Raw genomic sequence first — 18,244 nt, forward strand, 5'->3', positions numbered from 1 at the left:
AACAATTATTGATCAGCAGACAATGCTAAAGAGCCACAGAGGAGACAACACTAAGTTCAACTTCACTAGGGGAACAAAACTCAAATCAACTTTTGTGCATGGACCTGTCTATATTTAGCCAATTCTTGACAGGCATGCAATTATGTCAATAACATGGTACTGTCTTTGCCTGCATGACCTGTAAATGAGGTATTACCCAAATTGTTAGAAACAATGTCAAGGCATGGTATATTTGACCGTATTCAGTCACTACCATTAGTTTGATTTTTTTCAAACAATTTGGGTCAGAAAATACCAAACATGAAGAGCAGGGTTGCGGGGGTGTCCCCCGTTACCCATGTTCGGTATCTTCGTCATCAGGGGGTGCAGGGTTGTCCCCTGCATCCTTAACATTGGAAGCGGAGTACAAAAATTGCTCAGCCCCCATTTTTAAAAAAAAGGTCAAAACGGGGGCCAGAGCAGTTACACTACCGACAGTCTGCTGGCAAACAAAACTTTTGTGGGCAGACAACCCATATCCGTAAATTACCCCCCGCATTTTAAAAGCTGGTTGAAAGTGAGCAAAGGAGATACAAAGAAATGTGTTTCCTTGAACTCAGGGCAATAGCGTCTTTGAAGGACTCCAACTTGCATGTAAGATAAAGTGTAGCAAAGCTGAATAAAATGCAAGAACCACAGTCTATTAAACTGTAGATATTGCGGCGGGCTGTTCTGTTCTAGGGCCTAACCATTAGAGATGGAAGCACTGTTTTAACCTTTGCAAAAAAATAACCATTTGTTTGTGTACTTGAGAGAGTCTCACACTGGTAAGGTCCTTTTAAATCTTCTTGTAAATATTATGATATTTTAAAAGTTGAATTAGCACATACATACCATCTGTGGGCTGCATCACTATGGCAAGGCTTCAAACATATTGCAGAACAAATTGCCTTATGATCTGAAGGAAAATCATACAGAATGTTCCAAAAGGAGAACAGAGTTACAATAGTAGACAGGCAGGAATGTTTATTTAACAGTACTTTGTTCTGTGTTGGCTCCTGTCTAAATCCCGGGCTACAAGGTACGCAGAACATTGCAGGGGGAAAGCAAGGGCCTTATCTTCAAAGGAATGGAATTCAAGTTTAAAGGAAGCGTTGGAGTCAAGAAGTGATTGGAGTACAACGTCCTGCACATCACATTCTCACAAGCTGCACCTTATGCTACATACACAGCATGTTAACTCTCAAGAACGTGGCCAAGTGGGGGTGTAGGCTTCTAACATTCTAGCTGTTTGTTTAAGTGCAGGTTTTGGCACTTCCTTGTTCTAGGGCACCGTGGACCTTATCCTGCATTCAGAACTTACAGGCGAATATGGGACATAATGCATTTTACGCCTATTTGATTTGTAAACAAATCGTTATTGCATGTACTGGGCATTTAGACCAGATATTTATTTTAAAGGTTGAATTGGCACAGACTTATGATCTGCTGAGGCTACAGTGCCACCACAAGCCTTCAACTAAATGACAGTTATTATTACTTCAGTTGCTATTATGCACTGTGCAAAAGGTGAAAAGCATAATACAAACAGCTAGATAGAAAAATATAAATGCATGAATATATCACAAATACTAAATTATTGAATACTTCAATCAGTACTAAAACCCAAATCCCTAGTAAATATACACCACAACTTCTAACATGTATACTTTTTTGTCCTGAACAATTGCATGATTTAGCGACAGGAGTGAGTAACGTTACACATGCCATGATGCATGAAACCCTGGATATGTCAGGGACATGTGTGTTCAATGATTGTCAGTTTATCCTGCGAGCCAGGTGAAAGGATGTCCGGTGGGCGACGCTTACTCTGTATCTCATCCTGATGATGAAAACTGATCCTAAAGAGAGCAACTGATCAACTGTGAAAATGATGACATGGAATAAACCTATAACCTCATCCTCGCCACTCCAACCTCCTGTCGCCTCACAACATGCATCTTGCATGGACATCATTATTGACCACCTGTCAGCCAATCAGAATGTTTAGAGTGCAGCCAATAACTACTGGTATTAATTGCATTTTAAATATTATGGGCCTCATTACGACCTCGGCTGTAGCCATGACGCTATTGGCGGCATGGCTTCCGCCGAAATCGCGTCTGGGTTCCCAGAATGTGGAATTACCGGGCCATTCCGAGTGTGTGGGGCCCCCTGTAATTCCTCCCTCTTGCAACCCGGGCCCGGACCTTCCCCATTCCCATTTCAGCCCCCATAGGGCTGAATGGGAATTGGAGAGGGAGCAAACAATGGGGCGATTACGAGTGGCCCGTTGTTTGCTCCCTCTTCCCCTCGTGGGACCCGGTAAGGACGCCTGGTAAAACCAGGCGTCCTTACCGGGTCCCGCGATGGGACCTCGTAATGTGGCGGAACGGGTTTAACGGGTCTGCCTCCTTTTGCGGAGCCCGTTAACCCGTTCCGCCAGGGTCGTAATGAGGCCCTGTGTCTTTAAAAGCTGACAGGCAATCAACAATGTAATTTCCAAGCAATTTTCTTTCAACAAGACACCTCCTCTCTACGAATACCTTTTTTTGTTTCAACATCATATTTAACACAAAAAATAGAAAGCTAAAACATGAAATCTCTTTCGCTTTCTTATGGAGAAACGGTTTACTTTTATTATGACACCAAATTCATGTTCAGTTGAACCAAGTTTACTATTAAAATGTTTAACTTATGAAGACTTAAAACACACAAAGAGACTCAACGGAAAATATTATGCCCAGTGAAACAACCCCTCAGCCTGTTATTAACCTTAAACAAACACAATGTAACTGAGTCAAATCTTTGCTGAAGCTTAAATAGGGATCATGTCTTCTTTGATTCTATTGTATTTAGGAAATCCTAAACAATTCTCAGACACGTAATCTTCAAAAATATCATTTTTTATGTAATTTACTTTTTGTCTAGAACCTGTGCAAAAGGGAAATATACAAAACAGTATTGCACAATGGAAAACTAAAGTGCTTTGTGCTTAACAGTTCATAGATTTACTTGATGTATACAATACATTATACAATTTCATACACAAATATCTCAAAATCAATACACTCAATCATACACTGCCTAATTCATTCATCAAACATGTTTCATTCCTTTTTATATGTTTAAAAACTCATGCAGGGCATTCGTCAGGGGTCTTGTGTCTGTTATTTCCCTTTTCCCTTCTTTTCACTATCTTAATCAGGATAATTTATTCTGGTTCAGTTCGTCAATCACTTGTTTTAATGTATTCCAGGTCTATTAAGTGGCAGTTCACCCAAATTATGCTTTTGAAATGATATTAATATGTTTTACTTGATATATTCATTGCAATAATGTATATGCTTTCAAGTTAATAATACTTGCACTTTTTATGGCATTTTAATAGCAGGTCCCTAATGTTCTCTGTTAAATTCTGTCCATCAAGAACAACAGCAAGTAATCTGTATACAAAATTGTTCTCCTTGCACTCCACCTCCAACTCTCTCTCTTTCAGTTGTTTAAATTGTATACCACAATCTCCACATTCGATTGCATCTCTAAAATGGTGTTACTCGTACCGCTAATAGGCCGTTTACCATCTGCCAAATAATATAACCTGTTATGCGCTCCGGGATCAACGATGCAAACAGCAGACCTTACTGATGTCACTTATGGTACAGGTTCGATGCTTGGATCTTACGGCTGTAACCATGTCCGCCACGGTGTTGGTATGTGTTCTCATGCTCTTAGTATTGTGGGATAATTAAACCAAACCTAATAATAAGTAGACAGTACAACGACTAGCGTAACTCGTTCTGTGGTACGGGTCATATATAGTAACAGAAAGGTAAGCTAGCTGAAAAGTCATTTTCAGACAAAATCTTATCCTTACCTCATTTAGTCTCTGGTTGTGAGGCTGTTTTGGCAAAAATGATGTGCACTACAGTGAAGAGATTCTCACTGATAGCCCATCCCTCTTGAAACAGGGCATCCAATCCAAAGTTGTCAGCTTCTATGCGAAAAGGAGCAACAACACAGAACCTTAGATCTTAGATCTGGTACAGACCAGGTAATGGAAAAATGTGCTCAATCTTTAATGGTTGAATACAATATTATTAGTCTGGGGGTGAAGGTCTCAATCGGATTTGGAGGCAAAACACTAGACTTAACCTACTGTAGAGCTCTAGGTATGTGGCTGTTGATAGTGCCAACACATTCCACAACGTGGGGTTCTTGCTTTGGTTTCCTGTTCAGTGGTACAATCCTCCTGGTCTAAATGCAGCAATGTCTGGGAAGCATAATACAACCCATCATTAACCCAAAGCATTCGTAGTCCAATTGGGGTGCTGATATGAATTTCTGCTCATAATGCTCTTTAACAGTGTAAACTCAATGTTGTTCGTGGTAGCTGATAGTCCGGTATCCAGCTCTCAAATGGCAAAAAAAGTCCAGTCTTGATGACGTACATTTTTCTTAGTTTGCGTTGTTTGTCCGCTCATCTTGCCATTATGTATGTAAACTTGTTGGCTGGTCTCAAGCCTTTTTATAGTCCTATGTCTATGTTCACTTAACTTAGAACAGAACAACAGACTAGGGGCCTCATTCCTAGTTGGGCGCAAAGGGATTACCGGCACCAGTAAGGACACCGGTGCAGGTAAACCCTTTGCGCCCTAATCCGAGGTCCCTTAGTGGGTCCCTCCTTTAATGCCTGGTCTGACCATTGGACGGGACCGTTAAGGACTTCAGAGCTAATAACGGTACCGCAAATTGCAGTACCGTTATTAGCTACTTCCCCATTCCCATTGAGCTCTATGGGGCCTCAAATGGGAATGGGGAATGGATTTTTCAATGGGGACTTACCGGTCCCGCAAAGGTCGGACTACACCGGTAAATCCCCATTGAACCAAGTCGGAGTCGGTATGGGAGGTAGTCATGGTGCAAATAGCGCCATGACTACCTCCATACTCGGAATGAGGGCCTAGGTCTTTACTGTTCTAGTTAGTCCCCTTTTTGTGACCATCAACGTTTCATTGTTTAGTTCTATGGCACCACCAACTAAATTGTGTGGCCAAGGTATCCTACCGATAGTATTAAATATCTGACCTCTTAATCAATGGTCATAGAATCCCAATAAAGCCACACATATATAACCTATTGTGCCTCTTTGCATTTACACTCTTATCCCGCTTTTTAAAAAACAAGATGACAGAAGCCAACACACCAGGATTTCTTACTGCATTTTGGGTCAACTTCAGATCCGCAAGGTAAGTGCTATCTCGATCTAGAGAAATGGTGTTATTTTCTTGTGTGTTATCGCACCTGTTCATCAAGGGCAGATACAACTTGCACTTTATCTCTTCTACCGTGCTAACTAATCAATTTGTTCATTCAAGTCCTTTGCTACACTTTTGGTTAAAAACATCAATTGCTGCTCATTGAGTATCAATTTCTTTTTATGGTTATGTTTGTCATTACTTGCCTTAAGTTGGTACCGGACTGTTCATTTGATTGCTCTGTTGTGTGTATTGCCTCTATCCAATGTGACACTAGAGGTGCAGTCAACACCCATTCTAGTTTTGATTTTTCTTTCTGTTTTGCCTATATATCGTTTCTAACATGTGCATCAAATTTCATAAATCACCATTTGCGAGTTGCAATTTGTGAATCCGGTTGTTCTCTAGGGTTTTGTGATTCCAATATCGACTTCTCTAGTCTTAGTCATGAGGGCGCAACACACGCAATTACCACATGTGAAGTGTCCCTTTACGGTTGGGTTACCCTATGCATTCTTGTGTTCTTATACTCACATCGTTATGGGTAATTTGATCTTTAAGGTTCTTGCTTCTCTTAAAAGCTATTAGAGGTTTGTCAACTCCACCTTGTCCTTTTTCCATAACTTCCAAGTTTGTATTAACAATCTTCTTGATGTAATTAGACAAATTGACATAGGTATTCACAAATACCAGTTTTTCGTCTTCCTTTTTGGTAAGACATTGTGCTTTGTACTCTAATAGGGATTCCCTATTGTTATTGGAAGCTCTTTTTAATGCTTTAACAATTAAACCATTCGGATATCCTCTCCTGTGTATCTTAGTTCGTAGGGCATTGGCTTCTGTCTTAAAGTCAGTTTTTATGGTACTATTGTGTCTTAGATGGAGAAATCGTCCCAAAGGTAAATTGTCTCAAACATGCCGTGGAAGGAAACTAACATAATTCAATATTTCCGATCAGTTGGTTTATGAAATGGCTTCACAGACAGTTTATTGGTCCCTTCAACAACTCTGATCGTTATGTCAAGGAAGTTCAATTCTTTGTTGTTATAATTGTGAGTGAATTGAAGAAACCAATCTTGGTTGTTAATCCATTTACAGAATTGATCTGCTTCAGCCTTGCTCCCCTTCCATAGCACTATGACATATTCGATGTACCCTCTGCACATTTGCACACATTCCTGATATGGGTTCTCGACAGAATGTTGTGGGTCTCAAATGCTTCCATATAGAGGTAGGCTACACTGGGAGCCAGTGTGGCGCCCATGGCAGTGCCATGTACTTTCCGATAGAATGATCCGTTGAAGTGGGAGAAGTTCTCAGTCAGTGCCATTTCTGTGCTCCATAGGATGCATGAAGTTGATGTCGAAGTTCTTACCTGACGGCCACAGCCAGATGACATGCTGAAGTTCCACCTGCTCTCCTGAACATAGCGTAGAGGGTAATGTCAGAAAAGCATGGGGTCGATCTGTTTTCTCACATTTTACAGAGCTGTCTGAAGCTTAGATTTGCTTGGCATACGTTTGGCCATAGCTAGCTGCTACTTTTCTCCAAACTGCCATATGTCTTCAGAAAGCCTTCATGTCTGAGTCAGGCAACAATTTGTGAACACATTGAGGGCCTGACTCTGAAGATGGTGTAAATCTCGGGTAGAAAGCGGTCAACCAACCCCCATCCCCCAGCCCCCACCAAATCCTTTCACCTCCATTCTGACAGAGAGGGAGGAATAGTGGAGAGGTGTGGCAGGAGTCAGGAAATTAATTTAAAGTCCGGCAGAAGCAGTGCTGTCGGTTTTCAGTGTGCAGATCACATCCAGTGACTAAGAATAACAAAAAGTGATGGCGAGCAAGTGATGGCGAGCCTGCAGATCCTGAGTACCACTTTCTGTAACACAGAAATCTGATACGCTGAGAAAGAAGCAAAGTCATACTTTACAATAGCAAATATATGAAAGATACATGTGCTTCTTTTCATTTATTTTGTTGCACTCGATCGCCATCTGCTGGTGAGACTTTGAACCAATAGTAAATCATTAGAGAGCAAACTTGTTTGTTTTGTAGTACGCAGTTGAGGTTGCTCTATTTCTTATCTAACGACGCCCCACAGGTGCCGTTCTTTAGCACTTTTCTTTTTTTTCAGTGTAACTGTGGTGCTAGGTGAGCAGAATAAGCTTGTACTGGTGGCTCGGTCGTTGGTATTGTCACTAGGTCTGTGACCAAGCCGTCAATTGAGGCCTTCAACTGGAGACAAAAATGGTGAATTCAAGTCAGGTTTGACACTTTCCAATAGAATCTGGTTCAATGTAGATACGTGTCAAACCTCGAAGGAACGACACATTTCTACTTTACACCTCAGAATTAGTCCCTCAATGCTTTTCTATGTCTATGATGTTTTATATAAGATAGTGGAATGTCTTCCTCCTTTCTTTGTCGAAGATGCTTGTGCCCAGAGCAGTCAGATTTCCAATAGGCCTTCAGCGTAGAACACTGTAATTAATTTTTAGAATATTATTGCACAGGTAGGTGATGAATACCAGTTCTAGTTAATCCTATATAAACCATGTTAAGGCTGTCTCTGCAATGGGTACTGCAGCCTTACTCTCTTAAAATGTTGTAAATCTCCCGAGCGCAATGAGACTCTTCACATATGGGAGAGGAAACATTATGCACAAAAACAAGAAGCAGGATAGCTCTCAGCCCAGAATGGAGTGACACATTGTGATGACCTTTATCCTCACATCCAAAACCTGTGGCTGTCTGAAAGATGATATTTGGCTCATTGTTGCATACACTTTAATTCAAGGGTGAGTGTTGTGAAAAATAAAGTAAGCACCATGTCGAGTGTATTTTATGTACTTAGTAGTTTAAGCACACAATCCATAATTTAGACATATTTGTAAATTATAAAGATATGTGGTCATTTCTGTGTTCCCAAAATGCTCTTTGAATTTAAACAAAGCAGCCAGGGACCATCACTGGTGCTATTTGTCCCTTTTCCATTTATCATAGTAGTATTTTGAAAGCATCATTCTAAAGGGGTCTAACAGCCTGTCCATCTTGAAATGATAACCTTCAATTGGAAAGTATGTTATATGGCAATTCTGTCTTTTGGTAATATGCTGTGTTCAGTATGAGAAGTGCAACATTCTTATAACGACTACAACATATGCAGGAAGTAATAATTCGAAATAAGCATTGTAAAATGTTCAAAAGGACCAGTTTGCAACCAATAATAACGCATGTCTCTAAATTTCAGGCTGGCATCCACCCTGGGGAATAGCTATGTCCCTGCTGCTCTCATTCTAACTTTAAGCATAAAAAAACAACATCGCCCAGCAAGACATATGTTTTTTTTTCAGTGGTCCTACTGCTGTTAGCAACAGTTGGTGTGACCCTAGCAACTTCACACATGACAAGCTGACTCTCATCTGCATCGAGAGAAAGGGACTCCAAGAGCGAGAGACAGAGCGAGACAGAAGGAGAGGCAGTGTGAGAGTGAGAAAATGCCAGATTCTTGTACGGTATGCTAGATACATCTAGTGTTTATTGATTATTAGTGAAACCTTGATTACATAAGTGCATATAGTTATCTAGTGCAGCAGTGGTCAAATCTAGGTAAAATGTGTGTGCAGTATTTTGTTTTCTCCAGTACGTGAGGAAGTATGTTTATCGAAACATGATGTGTGCCAATGAATATGGAAAGAATGTGCTATTTCAGTGACAATTCATAGTCACAATGAATGAGCATAAAGTTGTTATACAGAACTGTCATTGAGGAGAATTGGGGAATTACTCTGATCTTAATGAATGTAAATGAATTACTTTTTTTAATCCTTTTATCTCACAGTTTGTGGTCAGCCTCGAGGAATGCTTGGTGCCCAGCACCATACAGAATGATTTGATTGGGCCAGGTCAACTAGTATTTATTTCATGGTTCTGTTGGGGGAGATCATCAAGTGGAGGACATCCCCCCTTCCCGAACTTTGGTGACAGGTCCTTTAAGTGAGGAACCGCAATTCCTTCAGCTACATCAGAATCCTCTCTAGCAACAGTCCAACAAGATCTAGCAAAGGACGCAGGTTGCTGAGTGCATGTCAACAGATGCAGGTAGCTCCGTTTCAGAATTCCATCCCTCAAGTGGCTGCCATTCTAGGGCTAGAGATCATGTTTCTGCATCCCTCTTCATACTTGGACCTGCCAATACCATGCCAGTGGCTGACTGTCCTCAGCATGGATTTTCCAAAGGTTGGCCCCTTTAAAGCAGGACCGAATCTATTGGATCAGTTCCTCAAGAGTGATGTCCTCTCTCAGTACTTTTTTCAGAACTTCTCCAGAACATACCAGCAACTATCACAGCTCAGTGAGGTTCTTGAGTTTGAAAAACCGAACATCGCTAGATTCCTTGGTCCCCGATCTGGCAGGAGCAGGTTGAGCTGCACCCAGCGACGTAGCCGGGATTGTATAACAAGTGGGGCCTGAAGCTAATGTAGTTGGGTCCACCACAGTGACTTTAACATCTGTAAATGCCCACACGGGGCTGCTGAGTGTGCATTTACAGATTATGGGTGGGTTTTGCCCGCTCAGGCCCTACCCTGTCTACACCTCTGGCTACACCTACCGAATTAAGGTGACAGGTGTCAGTCACATGTTGCCTCCTGTTAAGTGATTCTGATAGCCCCATAGCTGCTAGAACGCATTCCTCATCATGTTTTCTATCTCCAGGGCAGCGACTGGTAAATCTGCACCTCATTCTGCTGTTGCACAAGGTGCTTGATTTACTCAGCGTGTCCTGTTAAGTACACCCTGGGATCTAGCAAGCTGTACCTCTGTGTATTGATCCACAGAGGCTACCTGGAATCCATGCAGTGCACACAGCATACATGGCAGGCAGCGTTTACTCAATTTACACAGTGGAGTAAGCTTGTACACCACCTTTTTGCTCCAAACGTTTGTACTCTGCCATGCAAATATTGTAAATTGCACAGAGGAACCTGCCTACACAAAAGGGTAAAATAGCTGGTCCCCTACACGCAATTCACAGAGAACTCGAACATGAGTTCCTTCATGTTTAAATACAAGGCACTGTAAAATCAGAATCCTAGCAGGAGGTGGGTGCCCAAAAGGTGCGATGCTCCCTGTGTGAGTCTCCTTCCACAGTCGGGTGTGTGGAATCCACTGGTTGGTGGCAGCCTTTGAGAACTATTAAAGGAGACTAAAGCCTTCTGTACCTGGGGTTTTACCAACTGGAAATTCAGTAACGAGTGCAACATAGTGTTCTGCACGAGTGAATGGAATACGGGTGTGGAAAGACAAATTTGCTCATGGCATCTGCTTGCATTGAAGAGGGAAGACTGCAGTAAACAGAAGCAGATATGGCTGCACATTTTATTTGTGTCCGGATGCAACCACAATCCACACCGGAGCTAAAGCTTCAGAAGATGCCGAGGGAAGTTTGAATGTAGCAGCATCAATTGAATGAATGTCTGCCAAATATTCAAATGAATGCAACCTCAGGTTCACCAGAGGAGGCATTGAGGTGCGCTCTCTTCTCCCGATAGATCAGCACAGCTTAGTCACCAGCGCAAGAGACCCTCAATGCCAGAGATCCCTTCTGCTTCCGCCTTCAGTAACCAGTGCTGCCTGCTCCTTGTGATTTTTGAAGAAGAGAGGTAAATAAAAGTTGTGGAGTTCTGCATCTGGTGCCCCATAGAAACCTTCTCTGCAGTGCTCATTGCCCTCTCCCCATCAATGAAAAGATGAGCACACATACACGGGACACAAAATCTGACAGTAGTACCGCAGTGGTCAAAGCTAGAGCCAGCAAGTGCATGGTGTGGTAACTTTACCTCCCCTTCAATTGTGCAAAGTTACATATGGGTATCCAGAAGACACCCACAAGTCAAAGCTCTCTGGGGAGCAGCCAGATGGTTAGAGTTTCAAAGGCACCACAGTATTTTACATAATCTCATTTTATCTCGGTATATAAAGGATGCATTTTCCTGAATTATTACAGAGTTAAAAAGTATGTTTTGTTTATTTATTGTATTTATTTAGTTAATATACATTCAACCACATCGTTTTGTATATGCATATTCACATTAAACAATTTCGCTCACAATACAAAAATACAAAAGTAAACATTAGACAACCAACAAATACATTAAAATCACCTATATAAAACTGTCTGCTTTACCTAATTCAGTTCGAGTTCCATACTCTTTCATGATCACTCATTTTATCATTTTAAACCTCACAAAAGTATGTTTTGAGAAAATCTCTATGTTGTCCTTTTTCTATTTCTAAATGTTGCTGTGTTACACTTCACCTGTGCCAGCTCTTGACCACAGATACCACTAACGGTCTATTTTATGAGTTTGTCGTCATCACCTCTCGTAATATCTCCAGACTAAATGACTGTTACCAGATACACTAAGCATGTGGTAATGTGAGGGGTTAGCATGACTTTGAGTAATGCAGACCCTTCTGTTCTTCCTAAGGTTTACACCGTTAGGTGTCCATTCGGACATGTGGGTAATGCTTTTGTGTGAAGGAAGCAACAAAAAAAAATATATAAGGGTTGTGCTACTGAAACGTGATTTGGCAGAATGAGAAAACATCAAGTATTATCTATGCTTTACCACTGCTGCTAACCTTGTAATCAAGCCCCCTGACTGCATTAGTGGGTGCCCTCTCCTATTCCGAAGAACAGACTTTGGGCCTCATTACGACCCCGGCGCTAAACCATGTGCTATTAGCACCATGGTCCATGCCGGGGTCCGCCATGGTGAATGGCGGAATTACCGCCCCATTCCAAGGTTGGCGGGGCGGTAATTCCCCATTCACCATGGGCCCTTCCCCATTCCCATTTTTGCCCCATAGGGCTCAATGGGAATGGGGAAGGCGCTAAGTACGGTGCCGCAAATTGCGGCGCCGTACTTAGCACCAAGGTCCCTTTGCGGGTTGGATTTTAACGCCTGCAAAAAGCAGGCGTTAAAATCGCCAACCCGCAAAGGGACCTCGTAATCAGGCGTTAAGGGGGTAACGGCGCCGCCACCTTTTACAGCGCCGTTAACCCCTTAACGCCAGGGTCGTAATGAGGCCCTTAGAGCATTTGTCGTAATAATGACTGATCAATGAGTGTAGATTGGGAATTATGTTATTATCCAGGCATCATTCTGATTTATTTCACATCGGGTTTAGGTAGAATAATATACCGCCATTACATAAAACCTTTCGCAGCGTTGCTTACCTATTTCTATGACCTGTACACTCGAATCCCCCATAATGCCAGGCTTTATAACCTCTTCAAAAGCTGAGAAAGAAAAAAATAAGGGCAAGCATGTTAAAAACAATACAACACCATACGATTTGCATTTAAAATACATTTTGCTTGCCATGGCCAATCTAAAATGCAATTCAGCAGGTAGAGTGCACTAAATAAATGGTCAACATTGTCAATATGCTCAGTATTTCTCATCCGTAAAGTGCAACATATGCAAAAGAAGAAATATGGGGAGTGTCTAGAGAGATGAATTGGTTGTTTAGTTATGAAAAAAGAGTTGTATTTATTTATAGCTCAAATTAATAAGCACTAATAACTGGCATCCTTACTCAGCAGTGTGATTTCCGAAAAATAGTTTAACTTCAGAAAGAAATCGAAAACGACTCTCCACATACACATGTAACAACTTTAATAATAAGCTTAACCATATTCTAAGGTTTAAGTGTGAAAATAAAGTTCATTATGACGTAATCAGTTAAAGTCCCTTAGTGACATTAAGTGAATTAGTACCCAATATCACAAATTTACATGAAATAATCAAATTAATAAATACATAAGTGCAAGAGATAATAATAAATAAGAGAGAAAGAAAAGAAGCAGTCAACTAGTTAGTCGGTGTGCCCTGTAATATTTAAATGTGGCTGCATCTTCACTGAGCCGTAACACTAGTTTCAACTATGATATTGTCGAGTGTCGCCTTCTTCAGGACCACATTGTTTCATTAGAGTCTTGAGTGTTTCATGCATGTTTTGCAGACGAAGAGATAATGTTCTACAGGCTTCAAACACTACATCTCCAACTGTGTTCTTCTTGGCGGTTGCTGGTAGCAGCTGTCATCTTTTCTTAGAAAGTGAAGTGCATCATTGTATGGTTCTTCTTAGTGATTATCATGCTCTGAATGAAGTGTTGACTATGTCTTATAGGGCTTGATTCATGGAATTATTTGCACGGTTAAAACTGACTTCTGCAATGTTGAAAAGTTACTTTGCACTGCCGACGCAAACCCTGATTCGTGGAACTGTGCAAAGTGTATTTTTGGCAGTGCAAAGTCACAAAGACATGTTTTACTACAAAAAAAATGACTTTGCACTGACTTTGCACTGCAAAAATACACCTGTACTGCAAAAATGACTTTGCGCTGACTTTGCACTGCAAAAATACACGTGTACTGCAAAATTGACTTTGTACTGACTTTGCACTGACTTGCATTGCAAAAATCCACTTTGCACAATTCTATGAATCAAGGTTTGCGTCAGCAGTGCAAAGTCACTTTAAACCATGCAAACAATTCCATGAACTGGGCCCTTAGTATGAGTTTCTTCATATTCTTGGATTGATTTTTCTGCCTCCCCCCCTACCCAATGTAAGTAGTCGGAAATATATAACGTGGCTCTGAGGCGTTTACTTACAGGAAGAACACACTGCTGGCTCATCAGAGCACTAGAATTCGTAAGGTGGTAAATAAATTAAATAAAGTGAATGATAAGAGTTTGTATAACCTTTTGCTTTAGTGCTTCTACCCCTAAAACAATAAAAGTGGAAAAAGCTATGCACGTTCACAAGCTAATGTTGTGGTTTTTGTGAGATTCTAGAGATGGATCTCTTTGATAGCATTTCACCTCACATGAGAAGCCGGCAATAGATGTGGAGAGAAAAGTAATAGTAGAGTCGGCATATCCCATCAAGACATAGGCCGGCACCTTGTGTGAGAAGGAAGATGTAGGTGTGATAGGCTCCAGAGATGGTGACAGTGCTGCTGTGGATCATTCTGGGAGTGATGTTATTTTTGGACATGGTGGAGAGGAGAAAGATACACAAGGGTGTGGTCTGCTTAGCAAAGATTAGTAAGGGTTATGCCCAATCACTATATAGTAATACGAAAACAGGGGGTGGTGGGACAAGCAAACCCCAAAAACATAATTTACTCAAACGGGCATATATAATGCTTGTGAGTGAACACACTATTGACTTTGTAAATTGTCTACACATTTGGACTAATTGCCTGGACTTGTCACCAAGCAGAAAAACAACAAGACATAAATAAAAGGACAGAGAAGCTTCTATCTGTCCCTACCTGTCTTGGTCCCAATCCCTGGTCAGTCTGATAGTGGATGGAATAAGAGGAGAACAGTTTACTAGTATTTCAACTCTTTTTTTCTCTTTCATTCGTTGATGCTTGATTGACGGACGGCCCAGGCACTGCACTGTTGATAAATACTCGTTCAGAGTAATCAGCGTAAATCAAAGACCTTGCTTCTTAGAAAAGTTAAAATACAGGGAAAAGCTAATTCCCGAACAGTATTAAGGTAAAAAATCACTTTATTGGCCCCTACTGAGGGCGAATGAACCCTAATTAAAAAGTTAACTATGACTTAAAGACTAAAACCATCATATTATGAAGACTAAGCCGGGGGGGGGGGATATTAAGGTTTCTTAGTCTCCCTGTGGCTATGATGTGTTGTGCGGTAGGGACCTTTCTGCTGTTTCCACAGTGTATGAACCGATTTTGGTGGTCTGAGGGGTTAATGCCACCTTCTTCAGGACTGTCTTCGCGATTAGTTTGCAAAGCTAATCTGCTTCTAGGACGTGGCAGCAAATGTATTGGCCAATCATCCTGTGTATGCAATATTCAATTGTAAAAATGGAACAGTCTCACCTCGAACTGGTTTAGGAAGACATTCGGACTGACCAGGTCACTATTGTGACTAAGGTGCAGGATAGCAGATATGTTGAATGCAGGGAGTCACACAAATTGCAGTTTGGTGGACTAGCTTTTTCCAGCAGATTTCTAGTTGGCTTGCAAGGATCTCACAATTGGACACAAATTACCCTTTGCCTCCAATTATGACATCCTTCAATATCTGCGATCCTGCACCTTAAGGGGGTGATGGGCTGCCCGCGCACCCCCAGAATATGCGTACCCCGCTCGCGCCTGCGAAATCACATGTGAAACTCCCCGCGCACCCTTCAGAATATGCGTACCCCACTCGCGCCAGCAAAATGGCGTGTAAAACTCCCCACGCACCCCTCGGAATACGCGTACCCCGATCGCACCAGCGAAATCACATGTAAAACTCCCAGCGCACCCCTTGGAATACACGTACCCCGCTCGTGTCAGTGAAATCGCGTGTAAAACTCCTGCACACACCCAGTATACAGCAAGCAGACCATCCACCGTCCCCATGACCCATTGACGGGCACTTGCCAGCAGGCCCCAACTCATGCCCCCTCACTGACCCCCCATTGACGGGCACCTGCCAGCAGGCCCCGACTCATGCCCCCCCACCCAACATGTCTATACAATCCAGAGCCATGGCCCTTATGGCCATCCAAATCCCACCCCACGCCACCCAGTCCAAACAACCAACCAAGCATTCCATCCACTACACATAGAATTCCCCATGTCATGATGTAAACAAATAACCAGCTTGCCCATGAATACATGTCCCTCAGAACAACAAAATGGCGACACATGACTGAGAAAACTCAAATTGTGACATGCACAAAATGAATGAGAGAAGTAAAGTAGATAATAATAATGTATTAAAACATAAACTAAATGAATAAAACAAAAGCACACAATAAGAAAATAAGAAAATCAAAGTCCGGAACTCCCAAAATGATTAAAAAAAATGAATGCTGTAACCAAAAAAATCCAGGTAAAATGGCTCCAATAGGTCCGTCCATTAAACAAAATGCAAATAAAAAAAAAGCAAAGTATTCGACCATGGGTCAAAAAAAAAATTCAGTCAATCCAGGTCCAGAACTATATACAAATGAACATCCAAGTGTCCATGAGCCCAACAATCCAAAGGAAACCTAACTAAAATCCTACCTAATAAATAACTATATACAAAAAGGCGGGGAATAGTCCATGCGCCCCAAAGAAAAAAAGAAAACAAAAAGGAAACCTACACCTACATAACTATTTACAAAGGCGGCGGCCTAGTCCCACGGCTCACTCATTGATGTCCCGGGCCAGGGAATCATCGAACTCCACTTCAATGTCCCTGTGGCGGGCCTCTTCCCTGGCCTCGAGGTCTCGCAGTGATGCAGCCATGGCCTCAACCAACTCCCTGCGAGTTGCCTCGAGGCCCGCAGCATGCCTCAACGCCTGGCGCATGGAGTTCTCTGCCCTGACCATTGTGAGCCGTGCCCTCTCTGCCCGCTGCTGCTCCACATCTATCTGCCGGCCCAATCCCTGCCACACGGAAGACACTCCCAATCCTAGGTCCCCCTGCCCGAAGGCCGATGCCTGCCCCTGTGATGTTGATGGCCCCGAGCCATGATCGCTCCCACCCTGAGCCTGCTCCTGCTGTGCACGTGCCCTGCCTGTTGATGCCTGCACGTCCTCCTCTTGCTGGGGTCCAGTTGGTGGGGGTGGCCACCCCTGCTGGACCTCCGACTCCCGACTGTGGCAGGGATGTGTCCTCCACCAGCCTGGCCGCCGGCTCAGGTGCAGTTCCACAGGGGGCCCTGGTGATACTTGGGCTGGAAGATGGCACGGAGGATGACTGGCATATAGGGGGCTCAGTTGAGGAGGGGGTCGCAAGAAGTTCCAGCACACAGATGAACCCAGTGCCGAAGACCTGTCCTAGTAGGAAGACGTGGCCAAAGAGGTAATCGAAATGACGTGCATTGTCCAGATCAGAACCCTACACGTCATCCCGAATAACCCGTTGGCGCAAAACCATCCCAGCTAGGACAGGCTCAATACGGTCACAAATTGCAACGTCTGCAGGGAGAAGAAGGCTAGTTGTTGTATGCTGTGCATCCCCTCCCTGAAAACGGGTCTGGACGGAGGCATCCCTGCTGGTGCTGGATGATGCAGTCACAGGATCAGGGACAGGATTACACACAGGCACCTCCACAGCAGCCTGTGCTGCCTCCTGTCCCTGCCCCTGGACTGCACCACTAGCACCAGTGGAATCCCCCCTCCAGGCCCCGTGCGTGGGCCTTCCGCGGCCTCCTCCTCAACCAAGCCCCCCACCAACCTGGATGACTCCGTGCCATCTTCCTCCATAGGCCCCTTTGGGGGCTCAGCTGCCCCTACTACAGCTGCGGCCATGGATGCAGCACAAGATTCCTCACTCCCCGAAGAGATGACTACCCGGGAGGGGAGCTGGGCCTTGTGTCTATGGCTGGCGGTGGCAACCCTGCCACTGTGCTCCACAGCACCGTCTCCGCCCTCTTCATCAGTCGACGCTGCAGACAGGGAGAGCCAGAACACAGGCATCAGAGCACCGTACAATGGTTGTATACACACATGACAGTTGCACATGAGTGGCAGTGTCAACCTTCACAGATGGCATCACACTCCCCAACACACATATCATTTGAACCCACAAACATGCACAAATTAACAGGAATGGTGCAGCAGGCAGCAGCATCCATACAGACACAACAGCATGAACCTTCAAAGGTCAGCCTGACATCACAAGAAACATTAGGAGTGCCAAACACATGCACAAATGCCACCAGACAGGCATGCATCTGTACATCTCCACCACCTGTCACAGTGCAATCACCAACAACTATGTCACATATGCCAATCGGCTCCCTATGTCTGTGTAACATGCATCCATAGCATATCACAGTTGCACACATGTCAAACACACGCACATGTACACTGTGCACGTACATGAAGGTGGAACCAGCATCCATGTGTCACACCCCAACCAAGTCCATAC

General features: G+C 43.2%; 1 protein-coding gene across 1 annotated transcript in view; it reads right to left on the bottom strand.

Annotated features, from left to right (window-relative positions):
- LOC138526001 (interleukin-18 receptor 1-like) overlaps nucleotides 1–18,244 on the bottom strand; it is a 181,283-nt gene that overhangs the window by 142,844 nt on the left and 20,195 nt on the right. Inside the window, exon 3 of the mRNA XM_069636291.1 lies at nucleotides 12,522–12,584. Within this exon, the coding sequence (XP_069492392.1) occupies nucleotides 12,522–12,584 (63 nt within the window). The remainder of the gene's footprint in view (nucleotides 1–12,521; nucleotides 12,585–18,244) is intronic.

Source organism: Ambystoma mexicanum, chromosome 7p, assembly GCF_040938575.1.
Source record: "Ambystoma mexicanum isolate Mex_15411 chromosome 7p, UKY_AmexF1_1, whole genome shotgun sequence".
Classification (NCBI taxonomy): domain Eukaryota; kingdom Metazoa; phylum Chordata; class Amphibia; order Caudata; family Ambystomatidae; genus Ambystoma; species Ambystoma mexicanum.